At 33.3% G+C, this 17,170-nt stretch overlaps 1 protein-coding gene across 6 annotated transcripts in view; it reads left to right on the forward strand.

The window, feature by feature from the left end:
• The window catches only part of KIF6 (kinesin family member 6), a 166,227-nt gene that overhangs the window by 48,316 nt on the left and 100,741 nt on the right, over window positions 1–17,170 (forward strand). For all 6 annotated transcript variants that reach the window (XR_011738272.1, XR_011738273.1, XR_011738274.1 and 3 more), the window contains exons 8-10: window positions 1,191–1,334; window positions 4,134–4,220; window positions 8,177–8,280. Coding sequence is in view for 3 of the 6 variants with exons in the window: in XM_065833155.2 (XP_065689227.2) it covers window positions 1,191–1,334; window positions 4,134–4,220; window positions 8,177–8,280 (335 nt within the window). In the remaining 3 variants the exon portion in view is untranslated. The remainder of the gene's footprint in view (window positions 1–1,190; window positions 1,335–4,133; window positions 4,221–8,176; window positions 8,281–17,170) is intronic.

Below are 17,170 nucleotides of genomic sequence, written 5' to 3' on the forward strand. Positions count from 1 at the left end.
TAATGGAAATAACATATATTCCTTCTGGATCTTTTCCCATCTTGTCTATTCATATCAAAGTCTCCGTGTGGCAGAGACTGAGCCTGTGCTTTTTAATGTATAGGCTACCCTACCGTGAGGTTTTTATGCAAGATTATAAACTAACAGAGATATAACATATTTCCATCTAACAAGTTGTAATACATGAGATTTGAAAACCTTGATCCAGGAATGGGTTTCTGGATTCCTTCACAAGATAGTGATTTTCATATTATGCATCTATCCCTCTCAGGGCTGCCTGTGTAAGATTTATAGCAATAAGAAATTTTAGCTTTCTGAAGACTGTTAAGAGAAACTGGTGCAAACAAAAGAGTTGCTACTAAGTTTTCTAAAATAATGATTTTCTTAAGTGCAGCATAAACAAAATATATTCTGGTGTGTGACATTTATTAAAGGAAAAACAACTAATAACTTAGGATAGCTTGCACAACTTGTATAGCTGTTTTTTCAATACAGTGCTTGGCCAGATAACAGTTCAAATCTTTTATACCACAACAGATCATGGGTTGATCTAGCTTTTTATTTGATAATAATTACGTCCCATAATGTAAACAACAGAGAAAGGAAACTGAGAATAATAGGTGTACCATTTCCGGTTAGGCCAAGGCATATATAATTCTAAACTGAGTTATTTCTTTACAGCAATACATTGTAATCATGTGCTCTTTTATTTGTGTTTTACACTTTAATACATTTTCTCAGAAATAAATGTATTGACCCATCTAAGAAACATGTGCTATAAGAATGTGCAATTTTTAAATAAAACTTTAAGGAAGTTTTACTTGAATACTATTCATACTTTATTATTATGATAGAAAAAATATGAGGAAGATTTTCAAGAAGTTCCCATGTCTTAGGAAAGCCTATGGGTTTTAATTTATCTTGTTCACTTTCCATGTTGCTGAGAGGCAAGGGTATGATAAAATTAACTTAGTTGGTCTTTCAGGTCCAGCTCCTACAAAGAGATATAAACTCACTGAAATTTAAGTTAAAATTATTTCGATAAAATTGGTGAGATTGCAGCTAACTGGGTCCTTAAGCATAGTTTTGTCGTATGAGAAGTTTAGGTTCCTGAAAAGATTTGGTTTGTTCTTTTTATGTGTCAATCATTAATAGACATGTGAATTCTAAGGTTTTTGCTGTTGTTTCAGGTAATAATTGCTCTTGCAGAGAAAAACCGGTCCCACATTCCTTACCGAAACTCTATGATGACTTCGGTGCTAAGAGACAGTCTGGGAGGAAACTGCATGACTACCATGATAGCAACGCTCTCTATAGACAGAAGAAACATAGATGTATGTTATTTTCATCTATTTTCAACAAAAATGTGTTCACTTCTTTAAAAATCATCTTACAACTTCTATTAAGCTTGCAATTCAAGTTTGTATGCTTCATTCTTATCTTTACAAAAAAACTTTTAAACTTTGTTTCCAAGACATAATCTAATCAGTGGAAATTGCAGTAGGATGTAGACAAATCCCTTAGGAAATGTGCTTTTCTGTAAATAATCTCAAGTCAATGAGCCATTGGGAAATGACTTGCTCCTAGTAATGAACTAATTTTTTTTTTTAATTTACTATTTTCCTGATGAAAAAATCTTTGAGTTAGGGAAACGTATTTCCAATGAAATTTCCACAGTAAGATGTAAAAGTAGATTATGGATCATACTTGAAAGCCTTGGCAGAACTTCCGTAGACTTCTTTGGAGTTGAAATTTCATTGAGTATGGTGGACAACTAGAAAGTTCACTTGGAAGGAGAGGGAATCGGGTGTGGTAATCTGGGATTTTTGGACATTTTTCTTATACTTCTATCTCCCTTCACCAGTTTTCTGCACTGGAATTATATGTAGTGATGTTTTCTTCTCTTTGTTTACTCCAAGGGCTGTAGTGAATGGGGCTACATCTGGCTCATGACTGATTGCCAGCAGTGCTCCTCAGAGTTCAATCTTAGGGCAAAATCTGTTCAATATCTTTGTTAACCATTAGGACATAGCTTTGTCTCTTGCAATGAAATCAATGAAGCAGAGAGTTCAAAGTTGGAAAGGGCAGTCTCATGAAAAGGACAGATAGACTGTTATCCTAGAGAACTAGATTATATTCCTATTTCTATCAAAGAGTTTGTACACAACTTCTCACATCACCTACATAACATTTTTGCAATTATTTCATACACCTGCAGCAAAGCAATCCCTAGAGTATTAATTGATTTATTTTTGTGAAGCCCTCAGGTACTATAATGATAAGTATGGCAGAAAAAATGATTAGGAAATTAGTAGCTGTCAGCTTTGATTACCATTTTGATGGCATAGAATAAATAGATCATAAGCTTACATATTGAACATTGAAGACTGAATTAATTAGCTACTCATTTATTTAGCATATGCTTCACATTGAATGGGGTAGAGGTCTGGTGGAAATATATGTATGTGTACTGTACATGTAATAGTACTTAATATATGTGTAGAACCTAATTAAAATCACATCAGCTGATCATCATAGCATAGGAACCATACAACAGAGGCAAACATAGAACTGAGCTAAGACTGTGTGCAGCTTTATTAATTGTAAGGCCTTCCTTTCTTTTCCTTGAGAAGTCTTTTTTGATTCTGCAATAAACGCTAGTATTTTTCTTCATGTAACCCTAATTCAGATACCACCCCTCCCAGCACTAAAAGAGACACATGGCCTGTGGAAAAACGACCGTATATTTAAATTGGTATTTTCATATGTTGGAGGACCGAAAACTGCAGAATTACTTTGATTCTGAAATATGAGTCTGTAACAGTAGTAAAGTTCTCTTAATGCAGGGGTGTCCTTGTTTTGGCTGGGATAGTTGATTTTCTTCCTAGTAGCTGCTGTAATGCTGTTTTGGATTTAGAATAAGAATAATGTTGATAACACAGTGATCTTTTAGTTGTTGTTAAGTAGTCAAGTTAAGTGGTCAAAGAGATATTTGATAGCAGATGATATCATGATCAATATATATTTTGGGGAAACTGGCCAGGAGAACTGCTGCTGAGGAACTGGTTGGGTATCAGTTGTCGGGTGATGAGCAGTTGCATTGTGCATCACTTGTTTTGTATGTATTGTTATTGTCATTATTATTATTTTCCCTTCTGTCCTATTAAACTGTCTTTATTTTAATGCATGAGGTTTATTTTTTCCACCAATTCTCTCCCACATCCCACTGCAGGGGAAGCTATCAGTTGTTTGTGGTGTTTATCTGCCTGTGGATTACATGACAACAAGGGGTTATGTGTAAATTCTTGCATTTCAAATGCAGACTGACATATCTCAGAATTTTTTTTTCACACAGTTTATCAAGCATAATTGGAATTTCTAAGACTACTGCATGATGTTTTATTCTTTGAGCTAGCTGAAAACAATTGCTGGTTTTTTTATTCATCAGGTAGATAAGTTCTCTACCAGGGTCCAGCATGTCAGTATCAGCTGATCTCAAAGGAGAGATAGATACTTAGGGATCTTCAAATTCTTTCTGTGCCCTGGATGAGGGTACACACTGATTGTCATGGAGTTTCCTCCACAAGTTCCCTCTTTTATCTTTTTTGTTTTTTTTTTTTCCCTGCCTTCCTTTTCTCCTGGACCCCATCTTCGCTCATCTGACAGTTTTTTATCTGATATTATACTTCTGTGTGCCTTCCAAGTCTCCTGGTTTGCTTCTTATTTGTTATGGACTTCCACTTGTCTTCCCTTCAGCTCTTTTCCCAGCTTCTTTTACATACACTTCTCTAGTTCCATATTTGCCAAAAAATTGGATTTAATTACTTTTCTCTTTTTCTCATCATTCAGAAGGTTTTACCTTCTCAGTAGTGCAGTTTTCTTATCCTTTAGTGCCTGCTGGGAACTCATTTCAAACACAAGTGATCAGGGGATTGACAGGGTCACTAAAACATGTACTATGATTTGGCAGTTTTGTTGTCATTGTAGTTAATATACTAACCTGATTTCCCTTGAATATTTAAAAAAATATATATAAATGTGTTTGATGAGTTCATTAGTACTCTGTTCTACTTACCTGGTGCAAAGCTAAATGAAATTTTTCTTTTTTCTCTTCTTTTAATGTTTTTTTCCAGGAATCTATATCAACCTGCAGATTTGCACAGCGAGTTGCTCTTATTAAAAATGAAGCAGTTCTTAATGAAGAAATTGACCCCACACTGGTGAGAGATGTCTGGGGGCAGAGGGGAGGAGATTGTTTTAAGCTTCAATAATCAATAGCAGTAAAATGGATGTGGAAGGTTTTTTACTGAATCACCCCATTAAATTGTTTTCAAATGCAAGTTCCTTTTTTTCTATAAAATAACTGCTATTTTTACTTTTTTCTTTTAAACATAATTATAATTAAATGGACATTTATAAAACTTCCAAAGGCTTTCTCAGCTCTTAAGTCATCTGAGGAGCAATGATCACTTTCATTATTGTCTTTGTGTTGCTTCTTTTAGGGTGTTAGTTTCTAAATCATAGTCATAGATATCTGGATGTCCTTAAAACTCTTAAAAAATCTACTAAGATTACTAGTCACTTGATGAAGGTGCACTGCTGCACTGAAACAGTTTGTGTATTTAAAAGCTAAGAGACATACAGATATAGTCCTTCCTTGAAATTGGTCCAAGGAACATTGTAGCTAAGAACTCTATAAAGTTACCATTATGAAAAAAAGGAAGACAGGTAAATGAGATGTAGAAATCAGATTTCCACATAGAGCATTAGGCTCATGTTCACATCCCAAAGAGCAGCAGAGGAGCTCTGCAGAATGGATTGGGATTTAGGAAGTGCAGAGAATGGTAGAGGTAATAATACACATTGGTAAAGCATAAAGCATTGCTGAATAAAGAAAATTATTTTATTCTTTTAATGTCATAACAAAAATATATTTTATTCATAATTCTTAGTATTTGGTTAGTCTTTCCTTTGAAAGTTTTTATATATTTCTGACTTGTTGCATGCCAGATGTGTTTGAAGATGTGCTCTTCAGTAAGTTGTACTACATTAAGAGGCCTTTGTTCGTTTATTTAATGTAATTTTCTGTATTACCTGGGAAATTGATTTCCTATCTAAACACTGAGTACACCTATTAAGGACTGATTAATTCAACATAATGTTGTAGATAATGATAACTACTGGAGCTGCTGGGTTGCATGCTGTATATTGGAGATGTTTTCTGATATGGGAAATGTTAGACTGAGGTTACATTGGTCATGCCAAAGCTGCATATGTGGATACAATGAAGAACTATGGATGCATTTCCGCATAACATCTGTCTCTGTGACAGAGACATCAGATGACAAATAAGTTCTGGTTAAGCTATTATATTATTCTGTTTATATATAAACAGACAATATTTAAAACGTAGTTTTTAACAACATAAAATTGAACTGAGCTTTTAACCTCTAAAGAATATAAAATCCGAATTAAATATTTTCATTTAAGTGGTCCTGTATGTTTAATTATGATTGTATTTCTAAATTTCTCATTACTAATTTGTTAACACCAGTTTTATTTTCTTCTCATATGACCTTCTGAACTGGCTAGGAAATGCCTTTCCCTTGAATGTTAGACTGTAAAATGCTTGATTATAAAACATAAGAAGCATTTCTTGTCTAAAATTTGGACAATTAGATGATTATTTCATTCATTGTTACTCAATGGAAATTAACATATTTCAGTTACTGTAATGGATTGTGCTTTTATTTTCTCTTGTCCTTGAATTTCAAAGAGAACAGATTATTGTCAGATTTTCTGCTGGTTTAGCTTTCTCATTATTTATTTATTTTTTCTTTGAAGCAATTTCTAAGAGTAACAGCATCACCAAAAAAAACAAAATCCAAACCAAAACCAAATTGACAGCAACAACAAAAAATGGCCAAAAAAAATAAAGCTAGTAGGCACTGAACAACTTCTTCATTTTTGTCTGTAACAAATTCTGTATTCCCATCTGTCCTTTTTTTTTTTTCCTACATAGGCTTTGTAGTAGCATATCATGCAAAATATTTGTTCCATGGCCACAGAAGCCTTTGATTGAGGTGGAACATGTACAGGCTCCTGAACATTTACTGCATCCTGTGGAGCTATACTCCATGAGTATGGTATGTGTCGCTCTGCAGGATCATTTAGCAAGTAAAGCAAAAGTGGACCTGTGAGAATTAGAAAACCATCCACTCTTGTGGAAACTGCAGGGGAACACAGGTACCTAGCCTTTATTTGGCTCTTTGCTCATTGTGGAACTTGTTGCTATCTTAACTACCTAAATTATATTCTTATGGTGTAACCTGATTATTCAGTGAAATGCTGGACTTACACGTGGGTTGTTTTTTTTTTTTAAGATCAAATGCTATTTACACTATTTATCATCTGGAAATCAAATGCTTGTTTTATAAAGAGAGTGTATAGTACCTCTTGATAGATTTGAGTTAAGTCTGACTGTTGTGTTAACTTTATTCTTCATAATGCAGACTACCTGACTGTGTATCTTAATAAGAAGATGAACCTGTACCCATAGTACTTTTTAAGTAATTCAGCTTTGAACCTCTCTCACTGATGACCAAAAGATTTTTTTAAACTGAAAAACAAACAGTTGAACCTGAATTAAATCTAGTCTACTCTGGCATTCATTTAAAAATATAAATGAAATTGTTATGCTTCTGTAGGTTTTTGTTTGTCTTAATAATACTTGAAAATCAGTCTTTTATTCGTGTCTTGAAAATGGTGTTTCTGTTGAACATTGAAGAGGGATGGTACTATCAGTTCAGTTTTCTGTTATTTTATACTCCAATCCCATATTTTATTTTATTGACACAGTAATTGTTAGAGACTACAGCAGAGTGTGGCACTAGGGTGAAGCAAACTAAAATCAGGGTAAAATGTTTGGACTGAAATATTCTTGAAACACTCTTGCAACATCTGTAACTGGCAGTTCACCACCTTAACAGATTCTTAAACAAAATATTGTTAAGTTCACCTTTCATGCTTTATAGTAACAAATGTAAGTCTAGAGTTAAAAGAAATAATCATCTATGTTTAGAATGTTTTGATTTTTAAAGTAAAACTACTAATTTAAAGTTCAGGAAGTCGTGGTTAAATTTAAACATTAAAAGAAATAAAGATTTTTGAAGGTATTTTAACATCCAGTGAAAACGTGTCGTTAGTTACAATAATCTTATTTCTATGAAGTGCATGCAATCAAGAATTGTTCCTTTTTCCTTGAAAACCTTTTTCTCCTGAAAACTTATTTTGCATGTGGAATCGGTGTACTCATATCCATCTAAAAATATCATTGGACTCCTGATACATTTGAGCCATTATAAGGTCATGCATCATTAAAATGATTGATTATAAAGTATCCAAGAATTTGCTCATTTGGATTATAGACTTAGGGATTTTTATATTGTCCCTGCTTTGTAGAATTTGGCCCTGGGAGGCAAAGGATTTGTAAAAGAAGGTTTAATACAGACATTTTTTCCCAACTCTACAGGCTCCAATAATGAGCTATTAGAATTTGAAAATCTAATGCAGTTCTGTGAGTCAATTTTCCAATCATTACTGTTTGTTAATGTAATTTAATTTCATTTGATTTATGCTATTCAGTTGTTGTTAGCATCTGATACATCCTACAATTACAATTCTAATAAGAGTGGATGTTACATGCAAAAGAAGAAAACATCAGATTAGAATACTAAGATTCTGTTTTGGTATTTCTGTTTCTAAAGAGAAGGTAAAAAAAGCCCTGACTTTTCATGTGTGGTCCATTCTCTAAGACATCAGTTTTATTTTAAAGGTGTTTTCAATATTAACAGGCAAAACTAATGAGTCAGAAAGCTCTTTTGATCTCATGGCAATCTTCTCTTTTGGAAATAGTCTTTTGAAATCTTTCTGTACAGCCACGTCTTCTAACATAGAACTTACTGAGTTTGGAAGACTTTTCTAGTTTTTATAAATGGAAGAGGAAAAGAAGTGCTTGCTGTATTTAAGGCATTTGGACTGTTTTTTAAAAATGAGAGGTTGTTTAAAAAAAAAAGCCAAATTATAAGGTTTCCCTAAACTCAGCCTTCTAATGCAAAAATCAGAAAGTAGTTGTTAATTTATATGTGATGTTTGGTTTATGCCTTACTGTTTGCAGATGATTATCAAGCTGAAAAAGGAGATCCAGGAGTTGAAGGATGAGCTGGTGCTGGTGACTGGCAAGGAAAGAACATCAGAGCTTTCACAAGAGGAGCTACTTAAGTAATGGCTTACATTGTTATTGTTTTCTTTTGTGGTGATACTCTTTCATCAGTTTCTTTGTTGGTATAAATATTTAAGTTCATCTCAGAGTTTTAAACTTCTCTGAGTGAATAACAAAGTGCAATTAGGTGCCAGGTTAGAATGGCAGTTTTCCATGAAAAGGTCTATGAGGCTGCTGGCTGAGTTTTTGCAGCCTCAGCTTTGAGGAAGTGAAGTAAATGCAAAGGATGGGAATGCCTGTCAGATGCCAGGCAAAAAGAAGTGTTGTATAATAGTGCAGAATAAAAAAACAGTCTCTCTCAAAACTGGATATATGATCTGAGTAGAATTCAAGAAATATTTGTGCTGAGAAGTATCCTGCTGCAGTCTTAGTTTTACATGGGCCAAGAGAAATCTTGCATTTCTGATACACTATTAATCAATGTCTTAAGAACCAAATATTCACATTTTTTACTGAGCGTGCTATTGAAAATGCTTGGTTAATTCACATAAGTGTTGTAACATCTTACTGCTTTTTGCAACAGATCAGTCCAGCATGTAAGAACTTTCTATGTGTAATGTAGAAATAGTTACTTGGGTCTCAATGTTCACAACAACTAAATTAAATTCCCGGTTTTGAAAAATTAATTGATTCTGTAGGTTGGACCTATTTAATCCCTGTGCTTCATCTGTATAAAGAAAGTAGTAACTGCCTAGAGATTTTGTTTGGTTGGTGTATTATTGGTAACTGAGTTAAAGCTGTGAGACTTTTTAGTCTTATTTTAATTTCCCTTGGAATTTCCAGAAGAAAACTAACAGTGCTAACAATTTCCTCTGACATTAAGGAGATTTTGGAGACATTAGGACAAGCTGATACCTTGAACTTTGATTTTCTCATGTAGATTGTTGTCATTATTCATTCTTGGGTTTGATTGTTTTGTTCTGTTTTAATTCAGAAGCTAAATTACATCAGGATCAAGGATGAGGAGCTAGATAGCATTATGTATGTATTTCTTTTACACCATCAATCTGCATCATTTTCAACATAGGCAGTTACCAGTATAATCTTCTAACCAGAAACGTCTCCTCAGTTCTTACTGGCTTAATATTTATCTGTCATTCTTCCCGAAAGTTTGGGAATCAAATGTACCAAGAACATTATAGGGTAGCACTGAATGTGGCAAAATCAAGCCATAGAAAGCAAATTAAAGAAACAAGAACAGAGAAGTATCTATCTTTTTCTTTACATGCAAAATTAAATGCCCTTATTATAATAGCTAGATTCTTTTTACCCTGACAGAACTAGTCCTTCAGAAAATTAATGTTTCTCAGTCATTTTATTCAGATATACTTAAATAATCTAACATTACTGTATTAATCTGTCACATGAATTTTCAACTGTGGTCTTGTTTGCTATTTATTTTGTATAGGGAAACTGGGTTTCCGGAAATCATTTGGGTTTTTTAGGCCACACTCATGAATCTTCCTTCCTAAGATTTCCTTCCTGACTTTTTGTCATGAAAATGGCAGTCTTACAAATGAGAATGAGTTCACATTTGATTGACATTTTTAATATGAATATACAAAGGAAAACTAGGAACACACCAACTGCATTCAGTTGCACCATAGCATACATCTGGGAGGCCATGTTTCAGAAACATGTGACTAAAAAGTGTCAGTTGTATGTTTTTCCTTTTTATCTATATAGCACAATGTATAGTGTGTTACATTGTCGGAAAATGTTTCATCTTAGATCATAGCAACAAATTTTGCTTCCCATTCCTCCAGAAAGAATCAGGTGGAGAGTTTAATAAGTTTCTACTTGTAATAAGACACAAAAGGAGAAATAACCTTCAGAGACTTCAGTTATGTTAGGACAACACAAAACTTCAAATTTTTTTATATTTATCATTTATTTATGTTTTCTCAGGTACTGCTACCTGAGATACAATACTTTTCCTGAAGAGCAATAATAAACAAGAAGAACCTCAAATGATTAACCATATAATGGCTCTATTCAAAGATCATTCTTTTAAATATAGACTTAAAATGGGAAAAAAGAGTACGATATATACAGAGGTTTTTTTTTAATGGGTAGTGTAGTTTCAAGCTAAGAGCAGAAGATACTGCCAGAGAATAACTGTCATATACATGAGTCAGACTGGCTTATTAATACTATGTACTGTAGCTGAATTAAATGTTGAAAGAAAGGTCAATCTTTTTTAAAACTGTACAGCTAGAGGAAAATATCAAATGTCAGGGCTTATGTGTTTTTCGTTTGTATGTGTTCTTGCAAGCTGAGTGTTCACAGATAAAAAAAAACTTGATGTGGACTGAAGACCCAACTGAAAGTATAATGAAATGATAAAAAAATGATAAAAAGCTTCTACTTCAATGAAAATATCTTTCTGTCATTTTGAACATATAAACATTTTGAGCTGGCTTTCAAATGGTGATAATGTTTGTGACCATGCTGGTTTGTATCTGTCTGAGTCTCCTCTCCATGAATGTCCTGAGCATTCATGAAAATCAATAGATAGTGTCTAAGAGTTCTGTCTCTGGTTAGAGCCTATCAGTGCATAGCACAGCAAATCTTTATGACAATTCTGTTTATTGAGACTGGCCATCTGAGTTTGGAGCTTCTCATTATCTGGAGACTTTGTTCACATTAAAGAATAAATATATGAGAGAGTAGTCCAAACAGAAGTTTTGACCTGGATAATGGCTGATAAAATCATGGTTTACTGTTACAGGAAAATATCTATGTTGTGGTTTGCATCTAGTTCGTATCTATAATGAAGCCTAAATAATATTACTTATCACAAGACATATGGATCAGATTGTTATAACAGACAAAATAGGGAAAGAAACATGGTATGGGTAATAATGCACCATACTGTGTTGCACTGTATTTGGTTCTTAGGGAAGTAGTTACTCTAGGGGATTCCAGACGAATATTTTTTTTTTTCTGCTTTTTTATCATGCCAGATAGGTAATTATAATTAGGGATTAGGGCCATTAGGTATTTCAAATAGTATTCAGAATTTTCTGCTTAGTTATATCCGAAATTATATCCTTAAACTTAAATAAACTGAATCTCAACATGTATATATATATATATAAATAATTCACGTTTACATAATTCTTTTCAAAATTCTTGGGCTTCAACAAAAGCCTTACTGTGATTCATTTTGCTACAAATAAGATAATTAACTATTTTAGTAAACAGAAGTGTTACTGAATATAGTCTCAAAAAATTGATGTATTTTATTTCTTCAGATTCATAATACATATTTCAAGGGAGCTCAGAGCAAAACTAATCTGCTGAAAGAATTCTGTGCCTTTTTTTTGCCTTGATTCTGAACACAGATGATAAAAAAAAAATCATCAAAAAAACTCATCCAAAAACATGTCAATGAGAAAATCCGTGCTATAAGTATGTATTTATTTTGTTGTCTCTGTACAGGCTTTTTTCTTAGGCAGCTTTCAGCAGAAGAAAGATGTCAAAATGAAATTAGATCCAGTAGTACATATGTAGATCCAATAATATATTTTAATCTTATAAAATGGTTATCGTAATGCATAGGGTTTTTGCTCTCTACATATATTGCAAGAAATAAGTCTTAGTGATTGCCCTGGAAATAAGTATTAATATTATGTTAAAATTATATTTTGTATGTTTCTTGACTTGCTAAGAAATGCCAAATATTTACTCCAATTTTGAGCTTCATTCCACTGGTTTACTTGCAGGGCATTGCAAATAAAATAAGTGGGCTACTCAATGCAGTTAAAATCGCTACATATTTGAAGTTAGCATGTGAATAAGATGTAGTTCATTCTTAATTTTTTTTTCTCACTTAAATTAAGTGTCTTCAGGGATTTTTTTTTAATTATTTATTTAATGGAAGGAAAAAGAAATCTGTCAAATGGGCTTTCCTCATGAACACTAAAATGTCATGTCATTCACTAAGTTTAAAACAGAATGGAAAACAAATGCTCTTGACTTGTCTTCTGAATGCTAAATTATAATGAAACATAACTTATCAGTCCTATAAGTAAAGCTACAGCTGTCTGGAATTCTTACTTCAGAATTCTGTGTTAAATGTTCAGCATTTACATTACTATGTAATATTTTTATTTTATTATTTTATTATCATAAATGTTAAACAAACATGAATTCTTTCGTTTTGCTTATTTAAAAGCACAGTATAAAATATTCAGCTAGATTACATAAGTGGTTCAGAACATAGTTCGTAAAACGCTTCCAAAATCTGAATTGCTTGCTTTGGGTATCACCATGCACTTCCTCGGCTGTAAAGGGCTGATCTCTAAATGTTTATTTGAGCTGGAGAATTAGTTTCTTGTTTAGGGTGAAAAAAATATAAATATATATATGTATTTTCTTTTTAATATAGAAAAAAAGTCATACATCCTAAATAGAAGGAAATTGTACTCCCATAGGCTTCTGTATTATTCTTTAGAGTAAAATTAAATGGCCTTCAAAAGTTTGTGTGTGTGTGTGTGAGAAGCATGCCAAAAGTAGAAGGGTCCTTTTTGCTTGAATCATTTGGGATTTTTGGATTTTTTTTTTTTTCTTTGTTATAAATGAGCTCGCTAGCAATTTAAAATGTGTGCCCAGAAAGTCAGGATTTCAAATCAAGGCCCTGTGTTCCAGAGCACCCACGCTTCCCCGGCTTTTGCCAGCTGGAATTCTCTAAGAACAGCACCGGAAGTACTGGCTTAGCACTATAATTTATTAATAACTTTACCTTATTTCTTTCAGATACATATGTTGTTACAGACGCTTCTATTTTTTACTTCAACAGTCATATATTGTTCATCTTACTCAAGTCCTGGATTTCTCATTACTTCTTTCTGTCTTTCATTTTTCTGTTTCAACATTGTGACATCTGTATGCTATCATGGCATTAACAGTATTGCACTGTTGTACAATATAGAGCTTTAACAGTTACTCATACTTAAGCTGTTGAACAAATGGTTTCATTTACAAAGCAGAGCAAATGTTCTTATTTGCTGATGTCAGTGTTCAATTTCAGTTGCAAGGTGGAAGAAATAGAAGCAGATTACCTTGCCTTATGTCAACACAGTTTGGCAGACAGTGGATTTGGGTAGAAGTTAGCAGACTGACTGATATAACCTGCATAGCCAATATTCAAGAGAAAAGAAGCTGCCTTAAGTATAAAGTAGTCTTAAAATATCTCGCATTAACTTCTAGCTTAGATACCTGATTTAGAATGCTATTAAATCAATGTATGTCTCTAGAGGGCATTTTGTTTTCGTGTAGATGTTATAAAATCTTTAGTGTCAGCACAGGAAGTTCAGATTCCTAAGGCAGGTGTGTAAGCTGGATGCTTAAAGTGTAAATGTAATACTTTTCTTTGATCTTACCTTTTTGTACCAAGGTCAATGAAGGTATCAAAAGTTCTTTTGTTATTTAAACTGGTCACCTTTTACATTGAAACTCTTGAGAGGTAATTTAAAGTTATTTTCAAAGATTAGCCAGTTTGTTTTATCTTGGGGAGCAGGGGGAAGACTACGTACCATGTCCTGTTTTCTAATGTTCGAAAGTATACCAGCCATCTAATGTCACATGGCTTCAAATAAAATAATGAAATTTGGTATAATATATATACTATATATGTAGTATATATTTTTTTCTATTTTTCAAATTCTTAGAAACTGAAGCTTAGTTTTCTCTTGTTACTTTTAGAAGTACTCTAGTGATTTGAATGTGACTACTGTTATGGCCATGAATGATAGCTGGCAGTGAGTAGCATTTCTTGATATATGTGCTTTTGGTTTATCATAGTGCTTTTAAAGGAGGAATCATCTACTCTGCAAGCTACTTGACATGTTTCTTCTCTGCAAAAATTTTCGAGGTGTAGGCATTTTTTTCTCTCTATAAGCCAGTCTTGGTCTTTTTGTAGTCAATGCCTAAACTCCCCTTGACTTACTAATACAAAAACTTAGATCTGTGTGCATTTCATCACTGGAATGAATTATTTCAAACTGTGTGGAAACTCTTTACATCTGTTTGCCACATTGTAGCCATCTAATTCAAAAGAATCTCCTTACGTAAAGAAGTAGCAAAAATATTTCTGATAAAAAAGTGGGGATTATATCTCAAATAGGAGATTTACGCTTCTCTACTGTGCAGTGCAAATGTTTAATGGTAATCATTCACCTGTGTGTAAGCTACCATTTGTTTACAAAATTTGAAGCCCTATTTTCATTTTTTTTACCCTCAAATAACTGAACTTGATGCAACTGGAAAAAAATCCAAATGTTTTGTGCCAACTTGAATTTAGGTAATCTCTTTGGACGCCAGCCTATTTGCTAGGTAAAGAGACAGCATATAAATCCTAATTGATGCCTATAATACCAACAAAAAGCACATGGTATTAAAAAAATCTATTTGTTTCTACTCATTATTAATAGGGAAGAGTCTCCTTTAGCTCTATTATCATTTTATAAGCACTTGACCCCTGCTGAAAACATTAGATAATTTGGAATAGAAAGTTAAGAAAGACCATTTGGTCTAACAAACATGTTCATATTGGACCAATAAATACCAGCCAACATTCAGTATCTATGAAAAACAGTTTATCTCCATATATGTAAATCATCAGCTGTATTCCTGTGTTTTCTGTTTCACCTTTTCTTTTTACATTTCTAAATATGAGAATTTAATGTTTTTATGATGTCTATGGCTTTTTGGGTTTGGGTTGTTTTTTTGTTTTGTTTTGTGAAATATCGTGACTTCCTCTTCAGGAACGTTACTGAATTGATACCCTCATTCAAATCTTATTCACCAGCTCTCTTTTCACCATTCAAGACAATTGCTATCTATGCAGGCTTAGGAGAGACCTGAAAGTTTAAAGGTGATAATATTTGTGGAAGTATCACAGGATTCACTTCTCACTTGTTTCTCCTGTTCCCCATAACATTATTGAAAACATTTGCTGCTTAGAATCTCTATGGTCTTCCCATATTGGTGCACACTTGAAGCTAATTTACGTAGTTAGATCTTATGAAATATAGTGGCAAGTCTACATCAAGTATCATGCATTTTTAGATAGATGCATAAAATATGTGAAGATCTGGACTTACTTTTTGTTTGTTTGTTTAAATAACATATATCAAATATGTTACCAATAGGAAAGTGATTGCAAGAGTTTAGGTAAGCAAACTTCTTTAACTGAAGCAACCTCTCTGGTTACCTGAAGTGTTTCAGTAGCTTCTTTGTTTGCAGCCTAATTTTTCTAACTTGGATTTCCACTTTGCTTGTCACAGAGTTGACAGCTGAAACACAAAATTAATTGTTCTTTAAGTGAACTTAATTTTGATATATAATATACAGTGTCAGTGATCAGGGGTCAAAAGGCAAGCTCTCCCAGAAATGAATCATGGCACATAAAGCAAGGTTAAAATGAGTCCTTCCAGATCTCTGTTTTGAGAACATGCATCCTGCATGCTTTAGAGAGCTTTAAACTTTAAAAAACATACTTTCAGTTGGCTAGGAGTGCTTTTCTGATGCATTTCAGCTGTGCGATCTGCATCCCTCTTCATGCAAACATAAGACTGATTCAGAAGTGGACTTTTTTTTTTTTTTAATATGGAAGTCTGTTATTTAATGAATGAGTAAAACTGAAGTAGCCCAGGCTCTTCTAATCACTTTGGAGCTGAGCTATCAGAAAAATTGCACGGAATCTGAAGTAATGTGGAGAGAAAGCTTTTGTGATTTATGTGTGGTCTAAATGGTAAGCAGGGTTCATTAAAAAAGAATTTCTGAAGGGTGGAAAGTAACAGAAGAGAATAAAGTTAATAATGTAAAAGCTGTCTGTGAGCTGCAGTACAGTCTGTGCTTACATTATTTGAAAAAAAAAAAAAATACAGGGAAATGCTAGACCAAGAATTTGGGACAGATTCACAGTCACTTAGCAGAGAGCACAGTTAGCTTAACATGTTTCCATCCCAACTGTTTATGGCTGTTTCACTTTGAGTTTTCTTCCCAGCATCAGCCTAAGAACAGACTTGTGCTTGACACAGTGTGTTTTCAGAGTCTGCTATCATGATCCAGACTCACCTGGATCAACACTGTAATGCCTTTCTTTTTTTACTCTGTTAATAAGACTTCTATCAAAATGAGTTTTAAATTAATGTCATAAATGGTGTGATACTGTTCCATTGGCATTGACTTAGAAAATGTTTTTGTGTGTGTGTGTGTGGAATTTTTTACTCATGTTTTCTGATTTTCTTTTTTTTCTTGTTTGGTTTTTTTTTTTTTTTCCCTGATGAGCACTGAGAAAGAAAACCCATTCTTTGTTTACTGCTGTTTTTCACAGAAAATGGGTCTTTGTTTGATATTTTCATATTCTTCCTCCTTCAGGGAATTTCTGTTTGGAAAATTATTCTTCCTGATACAGCAGGGTTCTGGCAATGGGCTTCAGCACACCCTTGCTCTCAGTACAAGTTAGGCCTGCTGTTCTTAGGGCAGAACCTCACAGTGCTAAGTGGAAGAATGGAGAAGTATGAAAAATCCCCTCTTTAGGCTTCATCTACTGTAATAACATTAAATAATAAATATTTAATGGTCTATAACTTCCTTTACCTAACATAGTGCAAGAGAGAAGGAAAAAAATGAACCATTTTAGATCTCCAGAAGGTAGAAAAGACATCTTCATCTGACACTGATTTGAAACTTGTCATGTGAAATTAGCTATGATTATCCATCTTCCAGATTTGATTAGCACAAATTCTGTGTGGAAACATTATTGAGAGCCTTAGTAAGCTGAAACTAATGAAGAATGAAGTAGCTGACTTGCTAATGTTATTAACTACAACAAATATAAGACTATTAGTTTAAAATTTGTTTCTACACAGAAACAGA

Source organism: Patagioenas fasciata, chromosome 3, assembly GCF_037038585.1.
Source record: "Patagioenas fasciata isolate bPatFas1 chromosome 3, bPatFas1.hap1, whole genome shotgun sequence".
Taxonomy (NCBI): Eukaryota; Metazoa; Chordata; class Aves; order Columbiformes; family Columbidae; genus Patagioenas; species Patagioenas fasciata.